The 18,953-nt window shown below is 39.0% G+C and overlaps 1 protein-coding gene across 3 annotated transcripts in view; it reads left to right on the forward strand.

The window, feature by feature from the left end:
* Nucleotides 1-18,953, forward strand: part of TRPM3 (transient receptor potential cation channel subfamily M member 3) — a 309,277-nt gene that overhangs the window by 267,603 nt on the left and 22,721 nt on the right. For all 3 annotated transcript variants that reach the window (XM_080371682.1, XM_080371684.1, XM_080371683.1), the window contains 5 exons: nucleotides 328-456; nucleotides 2,558-2,809; nucleotides 8,055-8,229; nucleotides 17,057-17,207; nucleotides 17,763-17,962. In XM_080371682.1, coding sequence (XP_080227808.1) covers nucleotides 328-456; nucleotides 2,558-2,809; nucleotides 8,055-8,229; nucleotides 17,057-17,207; nucleotides 17,763-17,962 — 907 coding nt within the window. The remainder of the gene's footprint in view (nucleotides 1-327; nucleotides 457-2,557; nucleotides 2,810-8,054; nucleotides 8,230-17,056; nucleotides 17,208-17,762; nucleotides 17,963-18,953) is intronic.

The raw sequence follows: 18,953 nt of genomic DNA on the forward strand, positions 1-18,953 counted from the left end.
TACACGTAGGTAACTTAGATTGGTAGTTGGCATAGTCGTATCAGTATTGCCATCACTGTGGGATGATCTAGGGGGACAGCATTAATATAATTTTGTTGGGGAGACAGGTGTAGCTGGAGGAGACAGCATTTGTGCATTTATTTCGCAGATTCCACATTGTATGTGATTTAATGTGAGCTTTTTCAGACAACCCAGAACACTGTCTGATTGTTCTTTTGTCTGTTTAACTCTGGTTGCAGTGAAATTAGGAATATCAAATCATACCCAAGAGACTAGCTTAGCTGTATAAATATAGTGATTATTGATATTCATTTTGTTTGTTTGCAGCTGGCATATATAGGCTACTTGATGCTGTTCAATTATATAGTGTTAGTGAAGATGGATCGCTGGCCATCTACACAGGAATGGATTGTCATCTCCTACATTTTCACTCTGGGAATAGAGAAGATGAGAGAGGTAAAATCACCCCAACCATGACAGAATATAAAATAAATAAGCATGGGTGGTGGTTTTTTTTCATTTTAGTATCTGTTTTTACTATTTTGCACAGGGTAATTTTTGATGAAGGGGCTTATCATAAAATTGTTTTAATTTTTGCAGAAAAGCGGATGGATTGTTAAAAACACAGCACTAAAGAAATCCATCTTCCTCCATTTTAAAATTAAGAATCTCTCTCCTTCTTTTTCTCCCACGGAATTTCTCTGTTCAGATTTCTGTGTGATGCACATTTAATACCATTCACAAGTATAGGATGGTTTTCTGACTTATACTAAAGCTCAACCTATATTCCTTGAAATATGGTCCAGAAACTGAAGCATGTTTCAGGGGGAGGAAAAGAAGATGTGCTGTAACAAAATGGACATGGAGACATGGTGATAGCATGACAATTAAAAAGCCCATGTTTGAATCCTCACCCCACTCCAAATACAGTTCATTCAAAATTTACAGCTGATCTGTCTGTCCGAGTATTTCAAGCAAAAGCTTTAAATAAAACCAGCCATAACTAGGGGAAAATTTAGATTCACATTGAATATTGTAGCACATTGCTAATAGGATTTCCCCCTTTTAATCTTGAAAATTTTTGCTAATTATGTGAGGCTATAGCATGCATCTCCCTAAAGATGCTGAAGCAGGCCTGTAGAGCAGAGACAGAACATTTAACGTGGTGCTCGGTCTATAGGCAGAGTGAAATTATTCTGCCATTCCCGGCCCCTCACAGTGTCTCCCACTTGCAGCTACTGCTGTGCCCTTTTCACTTGGCCAAATGTGCATTTATTCCACAATAACACCAGAGGCCAAATTCAGCCCTGATGTGAGTGGTTCGAGTCCTGTTGACCTCCGCTGAAACAGCGCGTTTGTACCACTGGGCTGAATTTGTTACCATATATATTTGTATTTTCTGCAGCAAATGCTTTTGAGGACTAAACTAAAAACGGTCTTGCAACAGGCACTTAGACCTCAAAGACAGATTTCAAACACTGTGTGGTAAACTCCATATTATAAATAAAAAGAACAGAGGAAAAGACACTACTTGTGTGGCCTACAATGAGTGTACTTTGCTAACCGAAAGAAAAAGGTAAACAGTGGCAGCAGCCACAGGAGGACTCTGCAACACTGATAGGGACTAAGCACCACTGGCTCAGTAGGTGGGAGGCTGCTGGCAGGAGTGTGTGCCATTTTTGTGTAATCATTCACCCCAGATTGTCCTTTTCACAAAAGTTTATCAAGAACATTTGTTGTAATGGATTTTTAAGCAGATGTTGGGGATTGTTCTCAAAAGATGAGCCTAAAATTCATTCTGAAAATGAATTATAAAAAAATTATAAGAATGGCATTCATCTTTTTAAGGAACTCTATGAGTCTGCTCAAATGTTCTCAGACTAAATATAGAAAATTAAAACAAACAGCTTGTTAACTCACTGAAATTATTCATAGAAATCACTTGAGGAATAGTTTCCACAGTAATTTGGGAAAACAATCAAGTCTCCCAAATGATCTTGAAAATAGAATGGTGATAAATTCATAAGGTAAGATAAATTATTTTTGTGAATTATATTCTCAGTTGTGGAACTCAGTTTCCAAAACCAGGTCCAAGTAGTAGCTACTGTCTCATTGGATTAAATGCTAAATCCACATCTTCATGGTTATGAATTAGTTCTTCACAGTTTGAGACACATTTTAGAATAATTTTATTTAACTCTACAGCTTCTTTAAATGTGAGTATTAACTTTCTATATTTCTCCCTCTATTCCAAGACTCTATGTAGGGTCAATAAATTTGAAAAACAGAAAGAAATACGTGTATTTTTTCTGGCTTCATGGAGCTTTTAGAGCAAGTAAGTTTTACATCCTTTTCCTTTTAAGTATCTTACACATAGGTACAGGCTAAGAAGGTTGAAATGGAAGGTTTCTCCAAAAAATCCGGGAGTACATGAGTTATTTATATGACAGGGGTCTATCAGCTTTGCTTCTGGCCTGTGTGGCATATATCTGTTTACTATAGATTTCTTCAAGCTTAAATTAAGACAGCTTTCCTCTCCATGCCCTCTGTCCTTCAGATATTGATGTCAGAACCTGGGAAACTGTTACAGAAAGTAAAAGTTTGGCTCCAGGAGTACTGGAATGTTACTGATCTTATAGCTATCCTCCTGTTCTCCGTTGGGATGGTGCTCCGTCTGCAAGATCTGCCACTCCGGAGTGATGGCCGAGTGATATACTGTGTAAACATCATTTACTGGTATATACGATTGTTAGACATCTTCGGAGTAAACAAGTATTTGGGACCATATGTTATGATGATTGGGAAAATGGTAAGAGAAGCTGGTGTACTCTTATATTTTACCAACATGTTCTTGACTTAATTTCTTTGGCCAATGACATCACTGCAGATTTATCTATACTTTTTTTTTTTTTACATTAGCATTTTCATGTAAGCTATAAATTAGTGCCTTATTGAATCACAACTTCAGCGTAGACCCCCAGAACTGAAGGTTAAACCCTCCCTGTTCTGTTAGATGATGTGTTGCTTGTCTTTCTCTGAGATCTCTCTTCAACAGCAAAGCCGTCAATCCTATACGTCTGTGTCTTATTTGCAGAAAATACAAAGGATGCTAGTTCTCAACTAGTTGTAAAGGAGTTTGTTAAGGTAAAAAAAAAAAGAAGGTTTTGTACCTTGAGACTTTCAAGAAGGTGTGTTGTAATAGGCGTGGTATGTTCAAAACTTTAATAGTTATGATCAAGACTGTGAACTTTCTATAGTTTGCTCCATATCCGTATGCTCTTCCATCTTTCCTGTTCAGATGTGTCCTTATAAGATGAGAAATCATTCTTTGTAACTGCAGCCTCTGTCCCCTCTACACAACATGGCAGGAGTACGAATAGTTTATGTAATAGTAAATGTATACAGGAGGTACTGAGAGGTATTTGCTGCCAGATGTATAATTTTTTACTTTTTGGCTTTTCCTTTTTACATTTCAACAGAAAAGTTGCATTAAAGCAGCACTGAGTTAAAGAAGATGGCTGATTTGACAGATTCACGTGCAGGTGTCCTTCATATTTGAGTACCTACACATGTAGCTAATATACGTGCTCATGTTTTATATGCAGTTATCCAGCCCTTGTTGTGTAAATCATGGTCATTTAGTGTGTTCTGGAGTTTAAGATTTATTTTTTTTTAAATAGCATAAAACCCACTTGAAGCCGGCATTCAGTCAAAGATGTAAACTGTTTGTTTTGTAAACAAAATATTAACTTTTCTAAATACAAATATTACTTCTGTCTGATTGCTATGTGGAGAATAATCAGCAAGTCTGAATAGGCTGTCTGTTGTGTTTGCCTTAACCATGGTCCTTCATGAAAAGACCTAGCTACCCTCCTTCCTCACCATCACAGGAAAAAGGGACATATATGAATGCGTGGACTGCAGTCCCTCCTTGATACTACATTAGTCACAACAAGCTCACTGATTCTAAGCAGGTATAAATCTGAAATACAAATATATGTCCAGTTAGACTCCCTACCCAACAGGTAACTGGAGGACCATCATCTTAATACTTCAATTTACCAGCTTTCAACTCCAAACACAGTGGTGGGTTTGACAAAGAAATAACAGCTTGGGGGGGGGGGGGGGGGGGGGGGGGGGCGGGGCGGGGAGGGGAGGGGAGGGAGAAAACACAAAAGGAAGTGGTTGTTGCATCATTATGTCTGGCAAACAGTATTTTGAAGTGTACTAATTTCCTTCAAGGAAGACAATAGGATGTTTATGGGAGGGATTTTGCAGAGCTCCGGAGTACAGAGGTGAAAACACTCAACAGTTCTTGCTGGACGTTACTGTAAAAGGACAGCAGAACAAGAGAAAGGGTGAAAGACCAATGGAAAAACACTACATTATCGTCTGTTTCTTTCCTGCCCCACGTGGACTATGTCCCTCTGTCAGGGGATCTGGTGGTCACTGGGGCTTATACAATACACAGTGTATAAAACTCCTAAAGCCAGGTACCGTCCTACTCTTGTAATTTTCACACACAAGATGCCACACACAAGAAATTTCATATCTGTGCTGCTAGAAAAGGCAGCCTGAAAACCAGTTCAATAATAAATGGATTAGCCATGTAGTCTCTTATGGATGGCTGGTAGGAGCCTAGCTTCACCAATAGTATCAACAGTGGTTTATTTTTCTCCTGGGGTCACAACAGAAAGGAAGTGGTTGAAATCAGCAAAATTATATTATTTCCATTCCTTTGTCATCTTCACATGTGTGCAACAAATCAGGCCTCACTCCACTTTCTCTGGAAAACAAATGCAGGAGAATCACTGGCCTCTGTAGGCTCAGCACCCACTCAAAGGGTGTTGAATTTAGCTACCAGGGTACTTTGAAGGTGTGGGCAACTGTTAAAGGAGGGAAGTTCTTTTATTTTGTGCCTTCCTGTTATTTGATTTTCATGCTTCATCCAACTTTCCATGCACTCAGCAACTCCGACACATCCACTTTGCCCACACATGCAATGCCCAGCTGGTTTGAGTTACACAGATTTGCCTCTCACATATATTTTACAGCCAACTTATTCCCCTGTGTAATGGCCAGCCCATTTATATCATGCACAGACTTCTCTGGGAGTTGCACCTGCTTGCTCCAGGCTGCAATGAGCTCCCTTGTGCAGTTTTGTTTAAATCACATGTCTGTCTTTTTCATTTTATGGTCTTGAAAGTATATATTCAGTACTATGGAAAATATCAAGCTGGTTATACATATTTCTACAGAGTCCCACCACAGCTATTGAGTTCCTCAACAGATCATATTTATCACCTTAGGTTTTATCCTGAGCTTCTATTGTGAGTAAATTCTAGACTCGAGAGGAAAAAGATGACTCTTTCCATCTTTCCCATTGTTAAGGAATTTTCTCTTCACCTGCCTCTACCTTGTATCCAAAATAGCTTTAATAGGTTTTACCTCTGGCACTGTGAACAAATATGCAAGTGAAATTAGGCAAGGTGCAGGAATGGGCTTGAGTGATTTAAAATCAATGGACTAAAGCAAAGGTGAAGGGTAGGAGGAGGAAGCTGAATGACCAAGTTCATAATTATCTACTAATTTCTGTAACAGAATGTGCTTATTATAATGTACTTTCCTAATCTCTGCACCACGATAGATTTACTCCCCTTTTATATGGGAATGAAATGAAATCGCTGTGGCATGTCAAGAGAGTCAGAGGTATATCCCTTACAGTGTGGGACTTACTGTGTGGGAATGTCTACATTTTCTTAGCTTCTCTGCAGATAAAAATGGGGAGATGGAGCCAGCTTGTTTATAAAACTGCACCAACAGCTCCTCATTTTATCACCTTTTTAAACAGGTGACGAGTGCTTCAGCATGATTGAAATGGCCATTGCCTTGTTAAAATACCGATTGTTATTTGACCCTACAGGCCAAAGGGCCTGATACAATGCCCATTAAAGTCAGCACAAACTCACCCATCTATTTAACCGGATTTCAGACAAGCTAGTGAGGTTTTAGAAAGTTAGCCAGTTGAAGGAGGGGAAAACTAATATGCAGCTTGAATAGAGAATAGCACTGAAAATTCTATTTCTTGCAACATCAGGTCAAACCTGTGTGGTTCCTGATCAGAAATACTGCAAGCATTTCAGAAATTATCTTAAATTGCCACCACATACTCATTGTGTTTATTTGCTTGCATGATACTTTAAAATAGGTATTGTATTACATCTTATCATGGTATATATTTCTACCTGAAACAAAGTTTCATCAGAGAAGAAAGGATTCATCTCCAAATTCAGAGAAGAAAGGTTTCATCTCCAAATTCAGAGAAGAAAGGTTTCATCTCCAAATTCCTTCCCTAAAAGCAGTAAGAACCAAATGTAATTATGCAGCTTTCCTGTTTCAGGACCTCTCTGATGTACAATGGTCTGAAATTCCTCTTCAATCTTTTTCTTGAAAGATTAATGCTCTGAATAACAGGAATGTTGGTGATTTACTTGTCTGGTTTTTAATTCTTTAAGGTATTTCTTTTCCTCTGTCATGTCCCCAGGTTTTTTTTCTTTCTTTCCTGCACTTTTTTGTGGACCTCAAAACTTTTGTTTTCCCCTGTTCTTTTCCACTTGTCCCCAGTTCCTTCTTTCCACCTCCTTGGGTCTTTCCTACCAGAGCCCTGTCCTACAGGTGTGTTGCTCCTACAGCCTCTCTCTCAATAAATACGAGAATATCCTTTTCTGTTTGCTCCTCTGTTTCTTTCTCTTTTCTCTGTCAGATACTTTGTCAGTGTTACTTTGATCTCAGGTCTCTCGTGTTTTAGAACTGAAGAACACCCCACCCCCCACCAGCAGTGCCAGATCCATGAGCTGAAACTGCATCCCTCTTCTACCAGCTCTTGTCATGACCAGCCCTGCTTTTGCGCTGCAGCAGGTCCCCCATGGAGTGATACAGCTGCCAGTTGATGTGCAGGTTGGTTGCATGCCTGCCTTGCAGGGAAGGCAGAATGCAGCTGAGCCAGAAAATGCAGAGACTGGAAGGATTAAAACTCATAAAGTTTAGAGGAGTTTTGGGTCAAGTTTTGGCCAGAGACAAAAGTTACACCCAAATCTGTGAAAAACAGCTCTGTTTTTACAAACCTTGTAACTGAAGACCTGTAAGTCAGCCTCTAACTAAAGATTTTAGAGGAATCTTACCAGGGACCTTACGGGACTCCCATTTTTTTTCTCATTCATTTTGTGTTATAAAGCATCTCTGCTGTACCTGCTTAGTGCCCATTACTCTGCCCTCTGGAAGGTCTTTTCTAGCACAGCTCCTCTTCTAATCTTCAGCCTCTGTTCAGCACCTCCTAGGATTGCTGTCCCACTTTTTTCAGGAATTAAACTTGAGCATATGCTAATGAAGCCTTCAACAATAAAAAAGAATATGGTTTAGTGTCTGTTATCTGCATTATTAATTTTTTTTAGTATGGCCTTTGTCAAACTCCCCCACCAAGCTGATTTCTAGTCCAGTCAGTATCACAGCTTTCCTTTCTCACTGATTGCCACCATGTTGTCCCTTACGTTGCAGTAACAGCCTATTCTGCCACCCATTACTCCTTATGTTAGATGTCGCTTGCTTCCTTTACTCAAAGACAGTGACTACCAGTGAATAAAATAATCCGTGTCAGCCTTTTTGCTTTGGTAAAGTTGCCACTAGGTGCATATGAACAATAAATCATTTCCTGATCCTTGCCTAGACCAGACTGCTGATTCCAGTGAACTTATATTCCTGTTCAGGCAACAGGTGTGACTAAATGGTATCTTGTATTTTCAAGCCTATTCATAACATTTAAATTGTTCCTAAAAGCAACACTGGGTAAAACCAAGGACACAATAATACTGCCTCACTGCTTTGAAAATTAAGTTTGTTATGTGTAAAACTGAGAATACGTTTTCAAAATCTGTTTTTGAAAATTCTAATTTTTACAAACTTTTTTGCAGCATATAATGATAAGAATATGGATAAATAAGTTCCTCGATAATTCTTTTCCCTTCTCTCTCTCTCTCTTTTCCTGTCATTACATTCAGATGATAGACATGATGTACTTCGTCATCATCATGTTGGTGGTTCTGATGAGCTTTGGTGTCGCAAGACAGGCTATTCTCTTCCCCAATGAGGAGCCTTCATGGAAGCTGGCGAAAAACATTTTTTACATGCCTTATTGGATGATCTATGGGGAAGTGTTTGCAGACCAGATAGACCGTAAGCAAGTTTATGATTCTCATACTCCAAAGTCAGGTATCCAATTTTGATCAGATGATGTCCTATTAGATCATGTGTCTGTGCTCAATAAATGGCTCAGGATAGAGGAACTTCTTCATCATAATGAATGGTCACAAAAGTATTTTTTCATCTAATATTGGGGTGTCAGTTTCAGAACATGCTTCTGGCATCACTTCACAATTATTTAAACAGAAATCTGTAATGCTAAATTATCTTGCAGATAAAGAACATTTTAAATGGTTCCTTTTTACCAGATTGGTGACAGGGATACCCTCCCAGGTGTCCACCACAAGTTCGTTGGTATACTTGGGACATAAAGGGTCATTTCTTTTTTTCTCATCCATTGGTTTGATTTCAGACCTAAATGCTTTATACCTAACTTCATACCGAGCATCCAGTCTAATAATACTGGGTTAGACCTTCAGCTCCTGCACCTCATTAGGATCTAATCCAGTGTGTTTTTTCTCAGTTACCTACTCACTGCCACCACCTTTATGCTAAACCATGTGATGCAATTCTTTGGGACCAGTAAATCTGTTATTAGATTTTTGCTTTATTTATTTATTGGAAGACAAGACTGCTCGCGTCAGTGCAATCAGAATGAAAGCCAGTATTTTATATACTATCTACTCAGGATGCATTTTGCTGGTGATCAGGAAAATGCCAGTTTTCAATTTAAACTAAACCTCCTGGTTACACCCGGTGCGTTACACCAAAGGAGAGGGGTGGTCATGAGAAATGATGCGGTTGATGAACAAGGATTCACAAACAATATACCTTTAGCAAACACTGACATGCAACAGATGTTCATCAGTCCTACTTAAATATGTGTAAACCTTGGCAGCATTTAGAAGTATCTTTTCCAGGGGCAGATGGCATCCGTTAAAGCTCTGTTTAGGATATCCTTTTTATCATATGTACTACCTTAGGAAAGGGTAGTGTTTTCATAATTTATCTTGTGTTTATTCAATATTGACCAAGTTTGAATGAAAGAAAAGTGTTGATTTTTCCTGAGCTAGTTAAGGTAATAAACATACCTGTATCATCAGTAATCCCCCCAACTTAACAGGTGGACAGACATATACATGTCTGATGTCAAATATTGCAGAAGTTCCATGTTCATTTCTTCTTCCTGGTTAGCACAGAATCATTACTGTGGGTACAGATGAAACCTCTTGTTTATGCTTACTTCTTTTTATGTTTACACTTTGTTTTCAGAGGCAGCATGGCATGCAAGGAAGTAAACGAGCACTTAAAATCACAAAGCTTCTCACTGAGTTTACCCAATTCCCTCATTTTTATTCCTTTTCCTTTTATTTTCTTTTTAAAAATTCATTTCATTTCAAAGGCATGATAACTGGAGGTATGAAACTTCATCCTGCTCCAAAAGCATAATTAGAGGTTTATCTCATAAAACTATGACTTCCTTCCACAAGCAGAATTCTGTCTGTCCCTCTACAAGTGGCCATTTATTGATACTGTACTAAGCAACTACCATAGTGCAACAAGTATGGCAATTGACTGAACAAAAAGTTTTGTTGTTTGTTTTTTTTAATGAAGTGCTGATTATAGTTTAGAACCCCAAAACCTGAAAAACTAAAGTGCCTTTGAATAAAGCAGCGGTTTTAAGTGTGAAAAGAGGGTGGCAGGCTCCATACCCTTGCACAAGGATTTAGGGATAGTCTTGTGTGTTATTCAGATGCCCAGCATTTAAACCTTGCAAAAAGATGCAGTGTACTGAGGCTTAGGGAAAGCAAAATTCCTGATGGTTTCAGCTCCAGCTGTAAGTGTAGACACGTTGTTGTTCTGTATCAAGGAAACTAGGAGCTGTGGCAAAAGTGGTGATGCCAAAATGAAAAGCAGCACCTAGTTCCTCCTTCCTAAGAGACAGACGATGCAGGGAATTAGAATCTGCCACTCTTTCAGCACAAAATATGTGCAACATGTCATGTCTGTCTGAGGCTCAGTTGTGTGAAAGTGTTACCTCTGCAATAGACTGGGAGCATGAGCAAATGGTTGGTGATGTTGTACAATCAAAGTGACCTGATTGGCACTCAAAAGGTTTTACGACTATACTTACATTTTTTCACTATTTTTAAATTTTTTGTTACATGTATTTTCCAAGTTGTTCTAAGCTAAATCAGCCACTGTATTCATGTTAGAGTACTACAGGGTTTGTACTTTCTCAAATAAGATAAACATGTTTTAAAATTGTTATGCTACATCTAAACTGCAATTGAACTTATAGCTTGGAGCAGAATTTTTTAATTACTATTATTTTAGCAAACCAAAAGGGTTTCTTTGTGGTTTTCTTTATATGTTGTTGTTTAATATTGCTACATTATTTCTAAGTTTGGGATTCAGCAAAAGTGCTCATCTGGGAAGTGCATGTACATTTGAGCCACACTCCTGGAGATTGACCTAGTGTCTGAGAAATGTACAAAAAAGTATGCTACTCTAAAATTTCTAACTTACTTTTCTTTTTTTTTTTCTTTTTCATTTTCTGTTGATTTGTGAAGCATGCCGTTAAGGCTGACCAGACACCTTGTCTGGATCCATCTCAGCTGGGTCTACTCTGATTTTTATCTCAACACACTGCACTATTAAAACACTAGCTAAATGCCTCATTCTAAAATACTGCACGTCATATACATTTACATCTTTTACCCATAATTTCTATATTCATTTAATTTTTAAAATACATATGTTAACTGGATTATGCTTTAGTGTCCTGTTGGCATGTAATCTCATCTTCAACTCAAAAGTGAGGACAGAATTATATCCTCACTTCTGGGAGTATGTGTACACTATTCAGTGGTGGTGTTTATTATCAGCAATGTACATAAGTACTACATTCCTACAAATTCCTGACTATCAATCAATTGTAAAGGGTGGGCAGGGGGAGGCAAAATAAATCGTTTAGAATTGTGCTCAGGTTTTCAGGTAAATTCAAAAAAAGAGCAAAACCAGTCTCAAAGTTCATTCCTCTCAGACTGATGGTTCATCACAGCCGCATTAGCTGAGGGAGAAAGGGGTTCTAGGCCAGGGAAGTGGTGATGGTATACACAACTGCCTCACTTTTAGGCTGCCTTTCCTAATCCAGCTGAGCCTTGTGCTGCTCGATGGGATCCATGGGGAAGCAGTCAGCCGCTTAGCTGTTATAGTGAATGCCTGTCAGGAAGGAAATCCACAAGCACTGTAAAATCTCTCCCTTGGTTCACCTCACTTACTTTGGCACTATTGCTGGCAATTTTAGCCAAAAAATTCACAACACAGTTGTCACATGCAAATAAATTTGTTTTCACCTTAGTAAGCTATCTGCCCCTCTAGAATACTATGGATACTATGGAATTATTTAAGAAATACTGAAGTGGAAAGGATTATTCAGGGAGTGAGTTTGTCTGGTAAAAAATGTAGACAGGTAACCTAAATGGTAACCTGAGAAATGGCAGTCACCTGAAGCAAATCAGCAGCAGACCTCACATTTTCCTACATTCAAATGGCAAAGCAACTGAGAGTGCTGTTAGCCAGCACCAATTTGGGGTTTTTGGTTTGGGCTGTTTTTCATATTTGCCTGGTGTCTCACATGTCAGATTTGCATCTGGATTTTCTTTCCAGCTGATAATATTTCAAGTCCCATCTGGAATCTGAAGATCAGTCTGAACTGTGTTTGTTCCCTTTGCCTACTCCCTTACTGGAAAAACCTACATAGTTTGGGAGAAAAAGATGGGGGTCTCCTTCTCTTTCACTTGCATTGGGGGAATGCCAAGTAACCAAATGCAGTTGTTTCAGAAGATGAGAGATGATTATACACATTTTAACTATCCAATGAACCTAAGGAAAAAGTATAATTACTACAAAAGACATTTTTAAAATTTCTTAGTCTGTTAGATTTCTTTAATCTTTTTAATTCTTGAAGGTTTCTTAGTATAAATTAAAATTTTATACTAAATTCTATATGATTTTAGAGGTTTCAGGCTTTTCATGTCTCCATAGGAGCTTTCTGTAAGGGCTGTCATTTGCATGGATCATTCTGGAATTAGAACAAACAGAGCAACTTTGTACACAACAGAATAAAACATACCTATGCTTCCCCACCCACCCCTCTTTTTTTTTTTTTTTTTTGCCTTTTTTGTTTTGCGACTGTATTGCAGCACTGCACAACAGGCAGTATTTGTAGCAGTTAGACAAGGGCAGAGGATAAAATCTGTGCACAGCCTACACACCATTTTGAAAGTCTCTCTGGGCTGAGCTGCATTCCCCTTTCTAGCACTCATCTGGGGTTATATTTTGGGTTCCATTTTGTTGGATATTTTTAAACTTGGGGGGTGGATGAGGAAGAAAGCACTAGAGAGAATAAGAAAAATGCAGTGATCTACTATAAATTGTGGTTAAAATACCAGTAGATTGGAGAGACACCTCAAAGTCATTTTTAATGTGGCTGAGGGCAAGAAGCAACATGTAAGGTCACAATGTTGTAGTTAAAGCAACATTTTTGAAGTAATGAGACACTGTTTAGTACCCTGGATATTGCTGCTGATGAGCAGGGCAATGAGATTTAAGAGTTCCCAGAGTTCAATGAAGAAGTAGACAGCCCTAGGCAGCTTGCTTAGCCTTTTTTCAAGATGGTAAGGTTACTTAGACATTTGATGAAAAAAATACAAAATGCTTTCACATCCTTTAGGTTCAGTACAGAGCAAAATTGGAAGATGCCTATATACTCATAAACAGGGTGATGAAAGTGCATTTGAAATGTCCAGACTTGAATTAAAAAAAAAAAAAGAAAAAAAAAAAAAGATGGGTTGGTTTGTTAGTTATTAATACACAGTTATTGGTTTCCTTGTTCTTAGAATTGTGATCATATGAAACCATTCTGTAGTTTCTTGTGATTTCAAACTAATCAACTTTTACTGTCAAAGTGGTGTCCATTTTTATATAGGCATTTTTCATCAAAGGTAAAAAGCAATTTGGCAACAAAGTTGTTCAGTTGTGCACTTTCCTCTCTCCATTACTTCTGAAAACTACTTTGGAAGGGTGCAGCTGGGAGAAAACTTGTGACACGGAAATTTGCAAGTGTTGTTTTCCAAACCCTCCATGCAATACACAGTAAAAATGAGCAGAGCTCATGTCATGACAGTAACAGCAGGGTAACATACTCTTTCCGAGATCTGACGCTGCTTTTGGCCTGAAACACACAGAGGCATGGGTTACTGCTGTTTGCTTTGCAACTCTTTGCTGGCCAGGAAAGAGGAAGGGTTAGGTATGTAGCAGGAAAGGCACATACAGGAAACTGTAAACGAGAGCCAGGAAGGAAAAATAAACATAGGAGGAGATTGTGAAAGAGGCAACAAGAGATACAAAACATACATACATCCACAGATGTCAGGATGCAATATTTGAAAGCTGAGTGAAGTTAATGCACATAATTGAAATTAAAACTCCAGCCATTTATTATCTTCTAAAGCCTGAGTTTAGGACATAATGTCCAACCTTCATCCAATGGCCTGCACGTATCAGACTGATTGGGTTTTTCAATTAGCTGAAATAGGCATCTAGTTATACTAACAGAATTTGCTTCAGCAAAACATTTCACTAGAACTAAGTACTCTGTATTTTTTTGTTAAAGCAAGGCTGTAATGTAAAAAGAGGAGTATGTTTTCATACATGTTAAAATTGTGCTTTAAAAATGTTTATTATCACAGTACCTTTTACACCCATACTACAAAAATTACTGCATTTCTCCAAACGTAATTAAAATGGTCAAACCACGTTACACATGGAAGGCAGGTGCGGATCCCTCAGGGACAAGGCACAGCACTCAGCAAGTGAAAGCTTTGGCTTTATGGAAAGCTCAGCATTACCACAGTGGGAGCCTGGGGACACCAACGCCGATCAAATGGAGACCCAATGCAGTGGAGCCCTGGTCGGGAGTGAAGCTCAAGGGAAAGCACCGCAGGGTTGGATAATAGAACTTGTACCGATTGACATATCATACATGTGCAGTGCCTTGTTTGCTCATTAGCAAACCCACTGATGTAATGCCGGTGTTGTAGTCTGAATTCTGAGATCCACATCTGGCCGTCACGTTGGTGCCCGTGCAGGCGTACATGCAGATGTGGGGGAAGCGAACTACCCCAGCTTGCCGTAGCAGGGAGGTCAGACGTGCCTGGGACTCAGCATACTCGAATGGGAGAGACAAACATGCTGTGTAACAAAGTCTTCTCACACCTTACAAACAGAATTCTAAGTTCTTAAATGTGAACAAGTATCTTAATTACCTAAAAAGAATATCATTGCTACTTGCAGCCTCCTGCCTGAGTCCTCTGTCATTTTTCACAGAGACAAATTTATGTTTCTGTCCTGGGAGTAATTATTTCAAAGAAATAGTTTATTTAATTGTGGGGGGAAAATCCTTTAAAATTAATGTTATAGTTTAAAGATGGAAGATGTTCAGTGATGTGAGTGATACACAGACTTCTGCATTTTGCACACACATCATACATTTTCTCATGCAGCTGAAGATGTGAAGAGTAAGTAGTGGATTATATAAAGTATAAGGCACAGGATTAGTACTCTTATTTAAAAACTGTTCCCACAACAGAATGTGCAAAAGAGATAAACTTCTGCAAACCTGCAGGACAAACCAAATATCTATACATATATAGAATAGACTATGGGATCTTTTATTTCTAGGAAGTCTAATTTGGCCATGACTGTGTGGCCATAAACTGACACAGATGTATCAATGTTATTCTAAATAATTTGTTGTAGGCAATTACAGCTGGAGAAATCATTTTTGTCTTGGTAGTTGTCAAAACTGATTTTTTTTAGGGTTTGTTTTTTTTTAAATAGAAAAAATGGAATTTAACCAGACTTTGAGCTGAGTTTTTGATCTCATTGATCTAAGGTTTAAAATATATTTTTCACCAACTTCTCTCATTGCTCATTATTTCTTCTGTTCTTCAACATAAAAAAGGTCAACAGGTTTCATCATCTGATACAGTAATTGTTCTGTTACTGATGAAATCATGATGTGTTTCAGTACTGTATTGTATTGGACTTTGCAGCTCTGAATCAACATGTGAGCAAGTTGATGTTTCCACACAAACAAAAATGTTAAGTCTCACATTGAGTGCTGATACCAAGAAGTATTGAATGTCCCAGTTTCTGCTGGGTGAAGGCTGAGTGCACATAGTCCCACACTCATAACAATTCACAGATGGCATTTCGAATGTCTAAATGAAACCACTGCTTGGAGCTGTGCGGGAAGCATAAAATCAGCACTAACTTAAATGATCTGCAAGGTGATGCTTTCTGAGAAAGAGCTGCTTATTCTCAGCCTGTTCCAGTAATGAAATGTATTTTTGTAAGTAGGAAGGACTAGTGACACCATGGGTCCAGACATGACAGAGCTGCTTGTGAAAGTAGTATTTCTTCTATTTGGCTTTGCCATTTCTTTTTTCATGAGTTGAATATTTTCGGAGAGTTCTTGTTTGAAGCTGATGTATCATGTATTCTTCTGTCCCATACAACTATAATATTTCTACAGGTAATAACCTAACAGCTATATGTAGTGCCCAAAACTAAGTACCCAAATCACATTTAATATTTGATTGCCAGTGCAGACACCCATGGCTGAATCCCATGCTCTGTGAACCAAGTTCAGAAAGACCTTTGTGAGAAGAAGTTATAGTTCGTATTGGAAATCACGGACTTGTTATAGGGTGAGATTTTCCAAAACATACGACAGTGGCAAACTTTGTTGAACGTGAAGTCGGTGGGAAACTCTTATTGATATTAGAAGGAACTGAGCCAGTGCTGAGCACTCTGAAAATTCCTCACTTAAACTTCTTTTTGATAGGGGTGAGGGGAAGCTAGCTGTAGTGCTGCACAAAATTTACTAAGGTGGTTTTTATATGTAGGCTGCTGCTTCAATTATTTTCCTGAAGAGCTGATTGCAGTGGTCCTTAGGACTGCTAGGGCTGAGGCTAGGAAGACATAAACTGAACCCACACTTGCAAATGCAGGTCACCCACCACACCACATGAAAGCATGTTAAAAAATGAGCAATGAAAATAATTTCACAATGTTTTCTCTCCCCTTGCTTCAGTTCTACAACATTGATACTGAGAACATTTTGGCTCCAAAGCATTCAGGAAAGAAACAGGTGGCAACTCTGCTGCCCACCTGTCCCTTTACCTGGTACAGCAAAGACTTGATAACTCCCCTGATGTTTCTAGGCATGCAGTCAAAAGTCCTTAATAGCAGAGTGCCATTATGAATATGTCCCAGCGCGGGTCAGGGCAGTGCAGTGAACAGCAATAAATGTCTCCTCTTTACTTTACTTTCATGTAATTCTTTTTCCTTATTTATCACATCCCTCTCCACCAATCAAAAAAGACCAAGCTTTTACCATTAAAAATAAAACACATGAGCTTTTTTGCAGGATTAAACATTTTGATCATTTTATTTGCACAGCCACTAATTACTACCAGAATACCATGATATTTTAGTCGTATGCAACCAGGCAGCTTACTCACACCAGGCATGTCTTCTGCAATTTCTGAGGGAAATATCTTGATATTCATGTCAAATAACTCAAAATAACAAGAACTGCAGCTTGTAAAAATCTGTGATAGCAAGTGCAAACTTCTTGAGGGGAGCATCAATGCTACTGTTACTTGGAAGATACTGCTTTGGCAAGCGGGCTTTTATAAATATATAAATATGTCTTTAAAAAAACACTGAAAAACCAAGATTCGTTCCCATTTTGCACTTCTTTTTTTTTTTTCATTTCTGTTCCCAGCTCCTTGTGGTCAAAACGAAACCAGAGAAGACGGCAAAATAATCCAGCTACCTCCCTGCAAGACAGGAGCATGGATCGTTCCTGCCATCATGGCCTGTTACCTCTTGGTTGCAAACATCCTTTTGGTGAACCTCCTCATTGCTGTTTTCAAGTGAGTGATACATTGCGAAGTACAGACGGGGCAGGGGATAGACATTCACAGCCAAGAAGGCTGCTAAGATGAAGACTTTACCTGTGACCCGTTTTCAGAGGATGCGAGGGTGAGAGGGAAAGAGGCAGTAGCTTGTCTCCAGGGAATGAGGGAGATGCCAAGTTCTTCACATGGTCTCATTTACAAGGACAGAGACCTGATCTGAATCAGGGCAAAGAAGCCAAAAAATTTGAAGTTCAGTTATGGCATCAGTCACTTTCAATGTGGAAAACAAGAATAAAAATACTTTCCTGTCTCACTGGGTTGTTGTAAGACTCAGCAGTCGTACAGAGCAGACAAACACAGTAGTAAGATACTTTGAAATGGCTGATTGCCAATGTGCTTTGCTGAAGCACAAACTTACTCATTTCTTTTGTTCTTCTTCCTCTTTTTGCAACAAGGAAATATTTGCCACTGTTAGTGAAATGTGTCCAGTTAAGGTGCTGTCACATCATCTTCAGCAAAGTACCCAAAACCATTTTAATCTGCTGTTATTTTCCTCTTCTTGCCTTCTAGCAATACATTTTTTGAAGTCAAATCCATATCCAACCAAGTCTGGAAGTTTCAAAGATATCAACTAATCATGACATTTCATGAAAGACCTGTTCTCCCACCGCCTCTGATCATTTTCAGCCATATGACTATGATATTCCAACACCTCTGCTGCAGATGGCGGAAGCATGAAAGTGACCCAGATGAGAGAGACTATGGATTAAGTAAGCCTTAGACAATTTAGAGTGGGACTTTCCAATGCCCTTGGTAATATCTAGTGTTTGACACGAATGAAGGCTAAGTCCAGCGCCTTGATGACATTTCCAGCAGAGAACTGCTTTTCACTGCAAAAATCTTACCTGAATCAGTTAGTTCTACCTGCACTGCCAAACTCTTAGCTCTCCTCAGAGCATTAATTGGGCTATGGTTTTCTGGGATTCTGGGGGGTTGTTCCCCCCTTTGTTCCTTCAAAGCAAAGGCAATTGTTTTACTGTTGTCAGAGGTCTGTTATTGCTGGAATTCTTCTTATAGTCCATCACACTTCCAGATCTAAGTTTTATTTCTGAAAATACAGGAATAGCGTTCCTGCTTTTTGAGCAAACAGCACATACTTACCCCCAACACACTTTTTGCCTAGATAAACTGAAAGATGGTGAGAAGTAATTATTTTTTAGACACATGTTCTCTCCTTGACACTGACTCGAACTGGGGGAGTAGTTTGTCCAAACACTTTAATATGAACTCCCATAAGCATGATGGAAAACCTGTCAGATTATTTTGATAACACTTTGTCTCCTCTTCTCTTATCAGTTCTTCAAAGTAGATCTCCACCTCCCCCAGTATATATGCCAGAGGCAGGGAGCTAAGAAATGTGCATCTTTTCCCAACATTGTCCCATGCCACAGCCCACTTGTCTATGAGGAAGGAGCTGGAGCCATGTGGTGGCACTGGAGATGCAAGTGCAACCACGTCGCTCCCCTCCCACTCACTCACACTGACTGCCACAGACTTTGCTGTGGCCTCCAGATACCAGCTCTTGCCATGTCAAATAGACCCTCAGTACTCCCAGACACCCTTCCTAGAAGTCTGCTAATTTGATTATTTTTGTATGAGGTTGCAGGTGGGCTTTGGCTTCAGGACCTGACAGCAGCTGTGTTTAGATCTCATGCATTCAAAACACATTCATGTTTGCTCAGCATTTGCCTGCTTAAGTGC

This window comes from Falco punctatus, assembly GCF_963210335.1.
Source record: "Falco punctatus genome assembly, chromosome: Z".
NCBI lineage: Eukaryota > Metazoa > Chordata > Aves > Falconiformes > Falconidae > Falco > Falco punctatus.